The sequence below is a fragment of the Rhipicephalus microplus genome, chromosome 7 (assembly GCF_043290135.1).
Source record: "Rhipicephalus microplus isolate Deutch F79 chromosome 7, USDA_Rmic, whole genome shotgun sequence".
NCBI lineage: Eukaryota > Metazoa > Arthropoda > Arachnida > Ixodida > Ixodidae > Rhipicephalus > Rhipicephalus microplus.
The window spans coordinates 163,516,701-163,533,916 of NC_134706.1; the positions used below are offsets into that span (position 1 = coordinate 163,516,701).

At 46.0% G+C, this 17,216-nt stretch overlaps 1 protein-coding gene across 1 annotated transcript in view; it reads left to right on the forward strand.

Annotated features, from left to right (window-relative positions):
* LOC142767697 (uncharacterized) overlaps positions 1 to 17,216 on the forward strand; it is a 311,889-nt gene that overhangs the window by 214,476 nt on the left and 80,197 nt on the right. The window contains exon 10 of the mRNA XM_075869890.1: positions 12,588 to 12,738. Within this exon, the coding sequence (XP_075726005.1) occupies positions 12,588 to 12,738 (151 nt within the window). The remainder of the gene's footprint in view (positions 1 to 12,587; positions 12,739 to 17,216) is intronic.

Consider the following 17,216-nt stretch of genomic DNA (forward strand, 5'->3'; position numbering starts at 1 on the left):
ATATATACCAAGAAGTGGAGGACGGGCAAAACAAAAACTTTTTATTTTTCCTACGTTGCAGCCGGGGACCGGCCTTCATCAGGGAAAACACGTTACAAAAATGCGCTTTTCTTATGTAGGCATGATATATCGAGGGCCCCTGACACGTGAATTATCACTATCATGCACTATCTACTGTGACGTGGTAAGTAATGGACAGCAGAAAATGTCAAACAATGTCAAAGAAAGATTATGAGAATGCATGAACGGTGTTTACATCAAGTAGATCACATGAGTATCACTTTGAAAAGTACAGTAATATCTACAAACAAAACTTGGAGATGTATTGATCTATTGGAGTTGTATTGGAGTGGAGGGGCGTTCTAGAATACGGGGTAAGTTATTGATAGGCATTTGCTACCATGCACCGGCTTCGAACGGTGTCTTCGAAAGTGCTCTGCGCGACTGCATCAATAAAGCCTCTGAGCTCTTCCAGGCTGATTTAAGTTATCTTCTGGGTGACTTCAATTATCCGCTAATTGATTGGGTGAAATTAGCATCTTCTGTCATACATCAAACGAATTTATCAAATTATATTTAGATGTGAATCTATTTCAAACTGTTTCTAAACCTACACTTGGTACCCATGTTCTCGACCTTACTCTCACGAACGCTCCTGAAGCTATAAGTAACATAGAACACCTGGATGGTTTCAGCGATCACCATCTGCTTCAAGTGACGATAAACATAACACCGCCCACGGCAGGTCCCATAACAAAGCAAATTAGAGACTACAATAAAGGTAATTTTACTGCAATAAATACGCAGCTGAGAACATTTTTTCAAAACACAATGTGGCCCTCATTTTACAATAGATCTGTGTAAGAGAACTGGTTGTTGTTTAAAAATCCTTTGTGCGCGTTGGTAGACAAATACGTCCCACTCGTTTCTATAACAAATGATAGATTAAACCCCTGGTTTACAAAAAAGGTCAAGCGCATGAGGAGCAGAAAGAAACGGCTGTATAATATCGCCAGGAGCCTTCGAACATCATCCTCATGGCAGAATTACAAATGCTATCTCAAAACATATTGCTCAGCTTTAGGCGAACCAAAGGACAAATATTTCTCAAGTGACCTTCCTGAACTACTTAAAAAAATCTAGCTAAGTTTTGGAAATTAATAAGCCCCAACCACGAATCTAATAATATCTGCTTACACAGATATGCTGATATGGTCCTCTTCCAAATGGCGAGTGTTCATCGGCTCTCAATTCATTCTTCAGTTCCGTATTCACAAAAGAGTACACTTCAAGCGTACCTTACGTTTCTGAGTTCAGCTACGAATACACAGAACTTACAGATATCACATTAGAGGGACTATCATCACTCATAAATAACCTTGAGATGTCTTCTTCTTGTGGCATAGATGGCATAAACTCAAAAATGTTACAAAATACAGTAACAGTGTCAAGCGAAATTCTTCTTCACATATTTAAGCAGTCACTCGCGACTGGCCTCTTCCCTACAGACTGGAAAATGGCAAAAATCATACCAGTATTTAAAAGTGGCAATAAAGCGTCATGCGAAAATTACCGACCAATCTCCTTGACATGCATTTCTTGCAAGTTACTGGAACACATTATCGCCTCGCAGATCTACAGACACCTTGAAATTCACAAGTTATTTTTTCATAATCAGCATGGTTTAGAAAAAGCCTATCGTGCGAGACAGAGTTGCTAAAATTTGTCACGTACCTACACACTAACTTGAACAACTAACAAGCTGACTGCTTTTTTCTGGACTTTTCGAAGGCGTTCGATCGCGTTGCACACTGTCGCCTTATTCCAAAATTTGAGCTCTTCAATGGACTGTTTCACTTTATCTTGGCTCCGGAACTTTTTTGTGATCGTTACCAGTTCACCAATGCAATTGACTTCTCGTCCTGAAGTATCTTCTGGTGTACCACAGGGAAGCGTCCTCGGTCCTCTTCTTTTTCTCATCTTTATTAACGATCTTCCACGCAACGTGTCCTCCACTATAAGAATATTTGCTGACGACTGCATTCTCTATCGCACAAAAGGTAATACAGATTACCATCTGGTTCTTCAGCTTAATCACGAACAAATTAGTAACTGGTGAAGTAAATCACTAATGTCATTGAATACGTCAAAATGTAAACTAATGTCATTTACTCGGAAGCCTATAACTTCCCCACATTCGTACAATATCAATAAAGACATTGTTGCCATAGCTACACAATATAAGTATCTAGGCGTTATATTCACTACAAATCTTTCTTGGTCAGAACACGCCACCTTCGTTTCAGCCAAAGCCTCCCTATCTTTGGGTTTCTTGTGACGAAACTTAAGAAATGCTCTTTAGAATGTTCGCAAATTAGCATACCTTACCCTCGCTCGCCCTCAACTCAAGTACGCTTCCCCTATTTGGTCCACTCACCAAAAATACCTTACTGACATGTTGGAACAAATTCAGAACATGGCAAGCCGCTTCGTTTCTAACGATTACAGCTATCAGTCTAGCGTCACAGAAATCAAACTTAACCTTTCATTGCAATCATTGAGCACCCGAGGTGACATTGTCTTGCTGACACTGTTTCACAAATTCATTATTTCATCTTGAACAACACTAGTATGCCTGAAAAAACCCTACTTCACATCACACAGGCTTCATAATCACTTTAGCTATACCCGCATTTCCGGATCAACACGTGCTTAACTGCTCTGCGCTTCCACGTGCAGTTCAACTTGGAATTCCTTGCCGGATAGCATCTCATGTCTGACAGACATTAATGCTTTTCGTGACACATATTTACCAGTTTTCTGGCCAACGATAAGTAAAAATGTTTGCCATTACCGCAGTGTGCTGTTATCGTTGTAACGTTTTTGCAGTCTCGCATTGTATTACACCGTAGTGTCACTTATATCTTTACTTATTATCTGTTTTATCTTTGATTGTGTAGCTGATTTCTTTTTATTTTTTACTGCTCTTCTTATTACGTGTTCTGTTACTTGACCGCTGTTCATGAACTTTGTGTTTTTGTAACTACTACGGAAGTCCACCTTTTTGTACTGCCCCCCTTACACAATGCCTCAACAGAAGCCTGGAAGGTATTTTTAAACACACACAAACACACACACACACACACACACTGTGGTAAAAAACGCTGCCCTGGAGAGTGTGCGTCATGCTTTGACGTAGAAAATCGGCGTGCGGGGCCGATTTAGTGTTTCAAGGTGCGCGGGAATCATCGTGATGGTGATAGCGGTGAAACTATGAGCGCGCCTATGCGCGTGCTCGTGCGCGTACCACATGAAAAGCTCCCGAGCCACGGGGACAGCTCTGCTAACCCCAGAGAGCAGAGAGCAAGGACAAGTTCGGGCCACGCCCCGGCTGCTCGTTCTGACCCTCCGTGTCCTGGCCTCGTCTCGGCGTTGAAGTCTTCAGGTGCGTCCTGGACTGGGCATCGCCCCACCTCACCCCCACGTTGGTCTGAAGCGGCGTTCCTCACGACGAGCTGCTGTTCTGGTCTCGGAGCGAGACGCTGTCCCAGGTCTGTTCGCGGCAGTCGGCGACACGCTGTTCTCGGGTGTACAGGCAAGCCCAGGCGTTGATCACCGTACTGGGATGCCCCTGGCGGTTATCTTCTAGACCGGGCCCTGCCTCGGTAGGAACTCCGCAAGCACAAGGCACACCGCCTCCTGACTACCAGAGAGCTCAAGGTCAAGCGCAACGTTCACGCCCCAAGAGTAGAATGTGAGTGGACCAACAAGAACATTAACTCCCTTTCGCGTAGGACCGTGAACGCGTGTATATATGTGTGAGTTTATGTTGTGTGTATCCCTTTGTCCGCCTTCGTGTATATAAAAGTATCTCGTTGTCCACGAACGTCCTCTGTCCTCATCTGGCTAACCTGCGCCCACAGTTGCCCACAAATTTTGGCGAGCCTTGCCAGGATAGATCGGCCTTACCTTCTTGCCGAGAGCCAGACGGGCGGGACGAACCGATGGATTTAGAGAAATTGCACGCGATCGGAACGGACATGGGTCTAACAGGATCGGCACTGCAGGAATGGGTTGACGTGGAGAGCGTTATCGAAAGGGACCTTCGTGCGCAAGTTCGCGACGAGCAGCGAGAAAAGATAGCGCTGGAGGAAAGACGGCTGCAAGCCGAGGAGCGCGTTTTGCTGTTGAAGCTAAAGTTGCAAGAGCAGAAGACTGGTTCGAACGCGGGAGAGATAGGGAGACCGGCAAGCGATGACGCAGCGTCCCCAGCTGTAATGGATAGCTGTGGCCCGCACAAGCTATTGCCACCGTTCAACGAGATGCGAGATGACCTCGACGCATATCTGCAGCGTTTTGAGCGCGTCGCGGTGTCTCAGGAGTGGCCTCGGAGCAAATGGGCCTTTTCGCTCAGCTTGTGCCTGACGGGAGAGGCGTTATCCGTGATTAGTCGACTTGACTCTGCTTCCGCCACCGACTATGATCAGGTGAAGGCAACATTGCTGTTACGATTCCGGTATACGGCTGAAGGATACCGCGAGAAATTTCGCAAGGCGAGACCAGAGGACAAGGAGACGGGGCTCCAATATGCTTCTCGCATAGCAGGTCATTTCGACCGTTGGATGGAGCTGGCAAATGTCGAGAAAACATATGACGCTCTTCGCGACGTAATGATTTCAGAACAGTTCATGAAGGGATGCTCACCCACCCAGAGGGTATTTCTGAAGGAGAGGAACTGTAAGAAATTGCACTCTTTAGCGCAGAACGCAGACTGCTTTCTGGAAGCTCAAGATTTGTTAAATTTGGGCAAGGATAAGCTATATATGGAGAGCTCAGCAGATGCTCGTAAAGCAGAAACTGCTAAGCGCCAGTTCAAGGGCCAAAGTCTCTGTTTCTTGTGCAATAAGACAGGGCACCGGGCGTCTGAATGTTGGTCTCGGACAAGAAATAAGCAGTCAGCAACAGGCTGGTTGAGTGGCAGAAAGGGTTCGTCTATGGAGACAACTCGAACCCAGGAAAAGCAGTTGGCGTCGTGCACGCTGTCACCCAAAAAAGGAGACAACGCTGACACACCGGAGAAACCGGAAGAAGGGTACGTCGTACTCCAGACTGGGGAGACTATCCCGATCGTCAATATGACGTCGACGCATACCCCAACTGTGGCTGATGTCGGAACTCTGCCTGTAGTGAGAGGATTGCTTGAGGGCAAAACTGCATCTGTACTTCGAGATACGGGATGCAACACGGTAGTGGTACGAGAAAGGCTTGTCCCGAAAGAGAAGTTTATGGGGACTACAAGTCCGGTTTTTCTGCTCGACAGAACAATGCACCACTTGCCGGAGGCAATCGTTTCTATTGACACACCGTTCTTCACCGGTGTCGTGCGAGTTAAATGCATGAAGAACCCTCTATACGATGTCGTGCTAGGCAACATCGAAGGTGCCCGATCTACAGAGCTAGAATATTCGCACAAGCCTCAACAGCATCGTGAGAGGCATCGTGATTGCAGCGGAGGGAAGGTAGTCAGAAAGCTCGCTAACTCGCCTGTGCCCATCATCGCAGACGACACGCAAAGTGATGTCGGAAACGATTCAGGCTACTTACCAATGGCAGTAGAGACAACTTGCACACCTCATAGACCCGCAGATCAAGTACCACTAGGTGATAGTGCTGCAGCAGTGAAAGAAACTCGCGCCACAACCAGGCTACCTGTTCTGAAAGCCACTGCCACCGTCATAGATAAAGTGACGCTTGAGGAATACCAAAGAAATGACCCATCGTTACGGCAGTGTTATGAGAGTCTTGGTAAAAAGTTACTAGTAAAGAATCGCGAAACCTGCTTCTTTCTTGTAGATGGTATCTTGTATAGGAAACACCAGCTACTCTCGGAGAAGGAACTCGAACAACTGGTCGTACCGAGACAACTGCGAGAGACTGTGCTCAAACTAGCCCATGAACGTATCCTCGCCGGACACCAAGGGATATCCCGAACAACTGACCGCATTCTTGCCGAATTCTTCTGGCCAGGTGTTCAATCAGAAACCAAGAGGTTTGTGAAGTCCTGCGATATCTGTCAGCGGACTGTCCCGCGCCATTTGGTTGGTCGGGCTCCGCTAGGTACCATGCCAATCATTGAGACCCCGTTTTCACGTGTGGGCATCGACATAATCGGTCCTTTGTCACCGACATCTTCCAAGGGCAACAGGTACATTCTAACCATGGTGGATTTTGCAACGAGATATCCAGACGCCATCGCACTTCCTTCGAGTGAAAGCAAGGTCGTGGCAGAAGCACTAATGGAAATGCTGTCGCGAGTTGGTCTACCACGCGAAATTGTAAGCGACCGCGGGACAAGCTTCATGTCGTCGGTTATGAAGGAGTTCAGCCGGCTACTATCTATCAGGCAATTACCGACAACCCCTTACCATCCGATGGCAAACAGGTTAGTCGAACGATTCAACGGCACGTTGAAGCAAATGCTCCGCCGAATGAGTCGGGAAAGCCCGAAAGATTGGGACCGCTACCTCGACCCCCTCCTTTTCGCGTATCGGGAGATGCCTCAAAAGAGTACCGGATACTCGCCGTTCGAGTTGCTTTATGGCCGATACGTTCGCGGCCCAATGATGATCTTGAGAGACTTGTGGACTAACCCAAGGTTGGATGACGCGACCAAGTCAACCTACGAATACATCGTAGAATTGCGGGAACGTCTGCAACGAACCTGTGAAATAGCATCTCAGGACCTTGCGAAGGCACATGTTCGTCAGAAGACTTACTATGATCGCAAGGCGAAGAAGCGGGACTTAAGCGTGGGTGACGAAGTTTTCGTGCTGCTACCCGCCGATCACAACAAACTGATACTAACATGGAAGGGCCCCTTTACTGTGACAGACAAGAAAAGTCCATTGGATTATGCTGTGGACCTCGGTCACAGAACAACTGTCTTCCACATCAACATGCTCAAAAAGTACGAGCTGCGGAATGCCTTGGACACGTCAACGACGACAGCTGCTGCTGTAACGTCAATCCATCAAGTGGAGTCTACTCTCGATGGACTACGATTTCCACGTAGAATACACTCAGGGCTCAGATAATGTCGGTGCCGACTATCTTAGCCGCACATCTTTTATTGCTGACTAGGCTGTCCGATTACTCGTATAAACACACAAAGAACTCATGACGCGGGTAACACGTAGTCTACTGTATGAACATGCCTACCCTTCTTATCCCACCGTTTCGCTCTTGAACTGGGGGGGAAGATGTGGTAAAAAACGCTGCCCTGGAGAGGGTGCGTCATGCTTTGACGTAGAAAATCGGTGTGCGGGGTCGATTTAGTATTTCAAGGTGCGCGGGAATCATCGTGATGGTGATAGCGGTAAAACTATGAGCGCGCCTATGCGCGTGCTCGTGCGCGTACCACGTGAAAAGCTCCCGAGCCACGGGGACAGCTCGGCTAACCCCAGAGAGCAGAGAGCAAGGACAAGTTCGGGCCACGCCCCGGCTGCTCGTTCTGACCCTCCGTGTCCGGGCCTCGTCTCGGCGTTGAAGTCTTCAGGTGCGTCCTGGACTGGGCATCGCCCCACCTCACCCCCACGTTGGTCTGAAGCGGCGTTCGTCACGACGAGCTGCTGTTCTGGTCTCGGAGCGAGACGCTGTCCCAGGTCTGTTCGCGGCAGTCGGCGACACGCTGTTCTCGGGTGTACAGGCAAGCCCAGGCGTTGATCACCGTACTGGAATGCCCCTGGCGGTTATCTTCTAGACCGGGCCCCGCCTCGGTACGAACTCCGCAAGCACAAGGCACACCGCCTCCTGACTACCAGAGAGCTCAAGGTCAAGCGTAACGTTCACGCCCCAAGAGTAGAATGTGAGTGGACGAACAAGAACATTAACTCCCTTTCGCGTAGTACCGTGAACGCGTGTATATATGTGTGAGTTTATGTTGTGTGTATCCCTTTGTCCGCCTTCGTGTATATAAAAGTATCTCGTTGTCCCCGAACGTCCTCTGTCCTCATCTGGCTAACCTGCGCCCACAATTGCCCACACACACACACACACACACATCTATATATATATATATATATATATATATATATATATATATATATTTATATCTATATACATATATATATATATATATATATATATATATATATATATATATATATATATATATATATATATATATATAAAATGGGAAATAAGTTTATACCTAACGCGTGTTTTGACACAATAATATTGAGATCATTACCGTATATTAAATGTCATATATATATATATAATTGCAGGGAATGGTTATTCTGACGAAGGCCGGTCTCACGGCTGAAACGTAAAGAAACCTTTCCGTTTTTCGACGTGTGTCTTCTTTTTATTCATCATATATATATATATATATATATATATATATATCATCCGATGATCCGATGATATATTCCGTCCCTGCTTACCCGATGACCTTACGCAGGGCCAGCGTTCCCAGCTTTTGGGCCTGTTGGAAGAATTCCGCTCTTCTTTCGATGTCGCTCAACCTTCTCTCGACCGCACATCCACCGTTACGCATCGCATCGACACAGGCACACAGCCACCGCTGCGTCAACGTCCATATCGCGTATCTCCCACAGAACGCCGTGTAATCAATGAGCAAGTCGACGACATGCTTCGCCGCGATGTTATTCGCCCCTCTAGCAGCCCCTGGGCATCTCCTGTCGTTCTCGTCGCGAAGAAGGACGGTTCTGTGCGGTTCTGTGTGGACTACCGACGCCTCAACAAGATCACTCGTAAGGACGTGTATCCACTACGGCGGGTAGATGACGCGATTGACAGCCTGCAAGGAGCAGAATTCTTTTCATCCCTCGATTTTCGCTCAGGGTACTGGCAAGTACCTATGGCTGAGAACGCTCGACCGAAGACCGCTTTTGTCACCCCCGACGGCTTGTACGAGTTCAACGTTATGCCGTTTGGGCTGTGCAATGCGCCCGCCACCTTTGAGCGCATGATGGATACAGTTCTGCGTGACCTGAAATGGCACACGTGCCTGTGCTACCTCGATGACGTCGTTGTTTTCGCTCCTGACTTCTCGACGCATCTTCAACGCCTTCGGCATGTTTTAACGCGTCTGAGCAACGCAAGTCTGCAACTGAACCTAAAGAAGTGCCAATGTGCAGCTCGGCAGCTGACAATACTCGGCTACGTCGTGTCCAAGGACGGAATTCTCCCTGATCCAGCCAAGCTTCGAGCCGTGACCGAGTTTCCCAAGCCGACATCCGTCAAGGAACTGCGCAGTTTCATAGGACTGTGTTCCTACTTTCGGCGCTTCATTCGAAACTTCGCGACTATCATATCGCCGCTGACAAAGCTTTTCGGAAGTAACGGGCCTCTCCATTCGTGGTCATCACAGTGCGACGACGTTTTCAGAACACTTCGTCGTTTGTTGACGTCGCCTCCCATACTCCGCCACTACGACCCTACGGCCCCTACAGAGGTACACACGGATGCCAGTGGTGTCGGCCTCGGCGCTGTCCTTGCGCAACGCAAACCAGGGTTCCCGGAATATGTCGTGGCGTACGCGAGCCGTACGCTTACTAAAGCAGAGACTAATTACACACTCACCGAGAAAGAATGTTTGGCAATTGTCTGGGCCCTCGAAAAGTTCCGACCTTATTTGTATGGTCGCCCATTTGATGTCGTCACCGACCACCACGCACTATGCTGGTTGTCGTCCTTGAAAGACCCCTCAGGCCGTCTCGCCCGGTGGGCACTTCGCCTGCAAGACTATGACATCCGCGTGCTGTACCGCAATGGAAGGCAACATGCTGACGCCAACGCCCTGTCGCGCTCTCTTTTGCCTGACGACAATGCCAACAACTCAGTGTCTCACCTTGCCATTTTTTCGATTAGCATTCATGCCATTGCTACTGAACAGCGCAAAGATCAATGGATTGCCTCACTGATAGACTTGCTGATTGATCCATCCACTCCATCCACTCGCGCGTTGCGTCGTCAAGCCCACCATTTCGCCGTTCGCGACGACCTCCTCCACCGACGCAATTACAACGGTGACGGCCGCTATTGGCTACTAGTCATACCTCGCAGTCTGCGCTCTGACATATGCGAATTCTTTCATTCTGATCCGCAATGTGCGCACTCCGGGGTATCGAAGACTTACCACCGCATTCGCCAACAGTACTTTTGGCGCGGCATGTACCGCCTCGTGCAGAAATTCGTTCGCTCCTGCATAGAATGTCAGCGCCGCAAAACTTCAACGCAACTGTCGCCGGTAGGTCTGCAACCTCTACCTTGCCCTGCCAGGCCATTTGGGTGCGTTGGCATCGATTTGTATGGGCCACTTCCACTAACGTCAGCTGGTAACCGCTGAGCCATTGTTGCTGTGGACCACATCACACGATACGCCGAAACTGCCGCTCTCCCCGCGGCTACAGCGAGCGATGTGGCCTCCTTCCTGCTCCAACGATTCATGCTGCGACACGGTCCACCTCAGAAAATGCTCAGTGATCGAGGCCGCGTCTTCCTGTCTGAAGTCGTCGAAGCCATTCTCAAAGAGTGCAACGTTGTTCACCGCAAAACTGCTGCTTACCACCCGCAGACGAATGGCCTCACGGAACGCTTCAACCGTACGCTCGGCGACAGGCTTTCCAAGTACGTCGCCGCCGATCACACAAATTGGGATGACATTCTACCCTTCGTCACCTACGCGTATAACACTGCCCCTCAAAGCAATACTGGCTTTTCACCTTTCTTTTGATTATATGGAAGGCACCCGTCGCACACCATCGACACTATACTTCCGTACAAGCCAGATCCGTCCGAGTGGGCGCCTATTTCTGCTACAGCCAAGCTTGCTGAAGAGTGTCGAGAGCTTGCAAGGACATTTACAGCGCATGATCAAGAGCGGCAAAAAGCCATTCGCGCTGACGCCAGCACTACTGCGCCCACGTTCCTCCCTGGAGCGCTCGTCTGGCTCTCGATCCCTACTACTGCAACTGGCCTATCTTCAAAACTAATTCCCAAATACGAAGGCCCCTACCGTGTCCTCAAATGCACTTCCCCAGTCAACTACTTGATTGAACCCATCGAACCATCTTCGGACATGCGTCGTCAAGGACGCAACATTGTTAACGTGGAGCGCCTCAAGGCCTACCATGACCCGCTCATTGTAACCAGCTGTTAGGTCGCCAGGCGGCTCCCTTTTCGTACCCGGGGTAGTTGTGGTAAAGCCTTTGAACAGTGGGTCGTCCTCTTCAGCGCCTTCTAGTGGGTCGCCCTTTTCATAAGAAGAAGAGCAGCTCGCGCAGAGAGTCGATCCCCGCATTGACTGTCGCTGTCGTGAATCATCGCTGAGTGCAATAAACCGCTTAACAATATTATATATATATATATATATATATATATATATATATATATATATATATATACCTTGAGTGGCAACGACACTGCCGTCGACGTTGGCGGCAACATCCAGCCGAGAATGTCCATATGATTGCTCTCGCGATGAAACTTCTGAACGTATCGTCAAGATCCGACAACACCGTCACGCCACAGATCATCACTTTATAGACGGCTTGCCTGATTAGTGAGGTACACTTCATGCTCAATGAAAGCCATCAAATGGCGCTGATGCCTTTGATGCCTGCTCGTGTTATATAGTGTGCTTCTAATATTTCTCGGGGGATTTCTGAAGGGTGTTTTTTACCACTTGACATTAATCAAGAAAAGGTGGACATTCACAATCGTGAAAGTAAATTTCCGTGAAAGGGTAGAAACGTACAATTACAATCAGCACAATAAAACGCAGGAGCACATTATAATTTACCGCCACGATGAGCACGTTAGGAATGTTTGATTAATGTGAAGTGGTGATAAAACACCCGTCCCAAATAACCCCAGAAGTAACAGAAGCACATTTTATGGCACGAGCTGGCACCACATATATCAGCGCCCTTGTTGGCTTTATCTGAACTTGAGGTGTTCTTTTCAATCAGGCAAACCGTGTAGAAATATTTGGTATGTGATGTTTGCGCTATGTTGTCTTGACTTAGCGATGATTTTGCGTGATCTTTTTTGTGTATAATTATTTGGTCTATGACATGTGCACGTTGTTGTCTCATCTTGGCGATATGCTCGGGTGTTGTTTTTACGCTCGTGCAAGTCTACACATTTTATGAAATTTGCCAATAAAGGTCACTTGGAGGATAGCACTGGAAGCTTTCATGCCACACTGTTCGGCCGTTTCTTCTTTCCTATGATGCACTATGCCAGTTCGAACACTGGCTTACAACCTTTGTTGCAATTCAGTGCTGTCGTGTATTCCCGCACTGTGTCCTGGCCGTTTGCACGTGCTTTTCGAATCAAGATGAATGCTGCCTCTTTCCTCCTGTATAATTTTGTTATTCTTGAGGATATGACACTAAATAAGTACATAAACACTTTGGAAACCTCTAAAAATAAAGAAACATTTTGTTGCAGAAGGCCGGTATATGTGTGGGACGCGTTCAATCATTTTATAAGTGCGGAAATATGGAAACATGACATTCCTGCCACTTGTCTTATATCATTCTGTCTCTAAAAAACAGAGATCTTGACTTCACCCCGCACATGATCCTTGTGTTCGGCCACTACCGCTACGGTGACAACACTTTGGAGCATTGCACCATCATGCCTCCGACTCGGCACCCGTTTGACATGCCATCTGATTTCATCGCCAGAAGCTACAACTTTGATGTGGTTAGTACATTTTGCTTTCTCCGCAGTACTGAAAATACTGTAAGCAGCATAGTGATCATAATCACCAATGACATCTTCATATAATCAGCTAACGTAGAACGCACATCTTTTCTATCGGTCAGCCTTAGCCAGCAGGAGCAGGCACCGCCATACGAGTATACAGAAAGCTCAGTGCCGTTTAGCTTTCGCGTGGTGTGTACAAGGAATAATTGTCTTGCCTGCTTTTTGGCATGAACTCCATGTCACGGTGGAAATATTTTGCCTCTTTATTTCATAAATTATTTATTTCACCTTACTGCAGGCCGTTCTCGTGCCCATGCAGCAGTGGGTGAACCTAAAAACAGTTCACAGCAGTTGGAACAAAAAATTGAGACCATCTTTAGAGAAAAATCAGTCTGAACACATACACAGTGAAAAAAATACCAAACGTAAGCCGTTGTAAGCAATGTATTTATATACGCAGCAAAGCAGTATTTTAATGAGGGGCAGTATACAAAATTCTAATGGCACTGATTATTTTATTATTCGAATTCTGAATGCTGTTATGAATTCATCGACAGATGAGCAGTTTACTACAACAACAGGCTGTGAATTTCAAAGTGAAATGGCGTGTGAAAATAAGAAATATATGGGTTAATAAAGGTTGTTGACGTAGTGTTTTATCACCTCAATGTCCAAGTTGAGTGCCCGAGTGGCGGACGAATGTATGTCGCTTAGGGTATTTGAAAAGAGCCCTAATAAAGTAGGTATAATAATTTGCCTAGAAACTAATCTGTGTTGTACAAGTAGTTGGATACTAACCCCCACATGCAAGTTAATTATGAACGTTTGTCGCGAATTTTACGAATTTAATTAAATGAACGTTTGTCGCGAACGTTTGTCGCGTATTTTACGTGCTGTTTTAATTAATCATTTTATTGTTATATTTAACCGAGGGTCCCCCTGCAGTCGCTTGACTTTAGGACCCTCGTCTGCATACTACACTCTACGAATTTTGTATTTTGAATGATTGAATAAACTGAACTGAACTGAACTGAACTGAACTGAATACTGTGAATAACTAAACCGCAATGCCTGTTTATCGGTTAAGTATTTCTGAAGTGGGGCCCGTATTATGTCCGCATGCTCTAAAGCTGGCCTAATTAGTGTTTTATATGCATTTAGTTTACCGCTGAGAGGTACAACTTCAGTTTCCTTCTCAAAAACTGCAGCTTCCTTAGAGCCTTTTGTCGCACGTTCTTTATAAGGCATCCCCAGATTATTGTGTTATAAAGGTTAGCCCGAGATATTTAACTTCATCGCACTTCTTAGCTGTACAATATTGATAGTGTACTGATACTGAAGAGGTTTTCTTTTACGCGCGAAGAAAACACTAGCTGTTTTATAAGCCTTAATTCATTCCCTCATATTTCGCACCAGTTTTGTATGGAAGCTATGGAACTGTTCAACTTTATTTGATCGTTGCTGCATTTTATCGTGGCGTACATTAGACCGTTTTAACGAATAATCGCATCTGAACAGGATAATAAAAGCATGATTTAATATCATTCATGTAGATCATTAGCAGTAGTGTTACAATTTAAGCACTAAACCGTGTAGTAGAGTAACTGTTAGAGTAATCAGACACACAATTATTCACAGCTATCCACGAAACCACTTTTTCACGTATTCCATTGGTATTTTAGTAACCAAGTCTATATGAGGGACAGCATCAAATGCTTTTGCGAAATCTAAAACGTGGCATCAATTTGGCGTTTATCGTTTATTGCGTCCACTAAATCTTGGCCTATCTCTAAAATTTGAGTGATTGTTGACATTCATGAACAAAAACCATGATGCTGGTTGTATAGTAAGTTATTATGCTGTAAATGTAATAAGATGGCCTTATAAATATGATGTTCAAGCAATTTACTGCACGCACATGTTAATGAAATTGTCTGCAAGTATTAACTTCATGTTTAGAGCCACATTTATGCACAGGCACTACTTTCGCCTGCCGCCAGGCATTAAGTATTACAGAAGATTACAATGATCGCTTGTGGGTTGCGTAAAGTAACATGACATGCAATTTTGTGCAAAAATGCATTCGTTATAAGGGCAGGACCACAAGGTTTCTTTTACACTCAGTTTTTGTAGGAGGCGATAAATTCCTTCTTGAGTGATGTCTACTCTAGGCATCGTACTGTGACATTGATATTGGAGCGAGACGCCGTTAAAGCCATATCTGGTAATTATTGATTTTAAAGACGCAATAAACTTATTTGCTATGATGTCAGGCTGTACAATAGATTTGTTTAAGGCAGTTTTCTGCTATACAGTATATCGCTTGTGCGAGAGATAGCGCCAAAGGTTTTGTGGTGTTTCTGTCATATAAAATGACAGAGTGACCGCAAAAAAAAAAAAGTTTCTTGGCTGCTTGAAACTTAATTTGTAGTGCGCGTGCAAGTTCTTGTAGACCACATTCGTGCGTTTATTTTTAATTTCCCTTTTTAGGTGAATCATTTCACGCGATACTCTCTGGTTTTCTCTATTAACTTGTTTTTTTTGTGCAGGAATGTAGTTTTCTTTGCAAAAATACACAATTACCCTAAAATGATAACATAACGCAACCGTAATCATCATGTATGAACTAAACGGTGGAAAGCAGGTGCCTATATATTGCGAGATGACATTTTCATTTGATCTAGAGTAATCTTTCGTAATAGCTATTGACTGCTTTGCGCGTTCACGGTTGCTTGAATTAAAACAGGAAAATGAAATCATTATGGGATCCGAAATACATATTTAAATAATCACAGTAATATTGCGAAATAGACGGCTAACAAATATCATATAAAGCACAGAACGTGATGAAACAAATATTCTGGACGGCTCAGAAACCAATTGATCTACAAAAAATATGTGGCATAAACAACAACGATTCAGCAATTTACGTGCCAGTAGTGTTATGCGAGCAGTTAGTCCTGGTAATTCTAGGTAATTTGAAATTTCCTGTGAAGATAATTTTTGATCGTGAGTTGGTCTACTGTGAAAAGTAGTCTTGCATGACATTACTAAGCCGGAGCATTTGGACAGTCCACCGATGAACATACATTTTCCGTGAAAGGTAAGTTACAGCAGACGCCTTCACGGCTATCTTAAACAGTGAATTTATTGTTCGATTTAATTGCAACAAGCATTCCTCCAACTCGTAATTTGCTGTCGGTGGATCAGCCAATAATAGGAGGGTAATACTTTTGAATCCTGGATACCTTCATGAAGCCAAGTTTTGGTAATACCTATAACGTGGGGTTGATGGGCTGCAACTGCGAATTCTAGCAGGCTGAGCCTAATTACTACACTTCGAGTAGTCATCAATAAAACTACGATAGATTTAGCACTTGTAATAATATTCGTTGTGGAAAATCGAAAAGAAACCAACTAGCTCGCATCACCGGCTGGACTAGTTGTAGCACTTTGTTGTCACTTGTTATCAAGAGTGGTCGGCTCAACACGTGTGGTGGACGTTGGTTTCGGTTCAAGTCTCCGACCCTCACATTCACCCAAAATAAACGTTACCCGTTTATTTTCAGTTTATCCAATGCCAATAATACTTTTGCCTCCTTTTCTCTGCCGTTTACTGCAGAACGTTATAGTTTAGCACGCGTATGGCGTATTTTTGAGAAGTTGTCGTGAGTAGGAGTTCCTCGAAGACATAGACCACGACGAACTTCAAAGAATATTGGAAAATACACGAGCACGCACACCGTACAGCGAAGCCCGAGCACGTGACCAGAACTGCCAAAGGTGCGCCAGAAGCGACGAGCTAGAATTGTCGACTTGGACTCGCAAGGAGAATGCCCCTTCGCCAGCAAGCGCAGTGGTGAGCGCAGCATCAAGTCAGTGTCTAAGCGACCTGACACGCGAGCGTCCCGGGTAGACGCAGACCTCTACCTGCTTTTAGGGAGGCTGCTCGGGAAGCAGCACCAACGCACAGCAAGCGCCGACGTTCCTGGCGCAAGCCTTTTTTAAAGCAAGCTGCCGAAGACTGTACGGCAGCGTCAGTGTGTAGCGCCGGGCATCGCCTGCCGCCACTAAGCCACGTCAGTGTGTAGCGCCGGGCATCGCCTGTCGCCACTAAGCCTAACCTCGGAGGCCTCCACCATGCCAGCAACGACGTCAGGCGACAACAACGATGAACAACGAGTCAGCAGGTGAAGAAATGGGAACGTCCACCATGAGCGTCGAAGCATGGACCAAACGCAACCATTCGGGACATAGACGAACAGCGTATCATTAACAAGTAAGGTGACGAGAAGTACCATTCGAGGCACTTAGGTGGTAGAGGGGTGTGAAGATGTTTAGGACAGTGTAGTACGTAAACGGTTATTTTGGGAGTCATTACTAACTGTTTTGTACAATTTCGTAATTTGAAGTGTCATGAGTGCTTATTAAATAGGTTGTGTTGTTAATGCAGTGTTTTCTTACTCCACCACCTC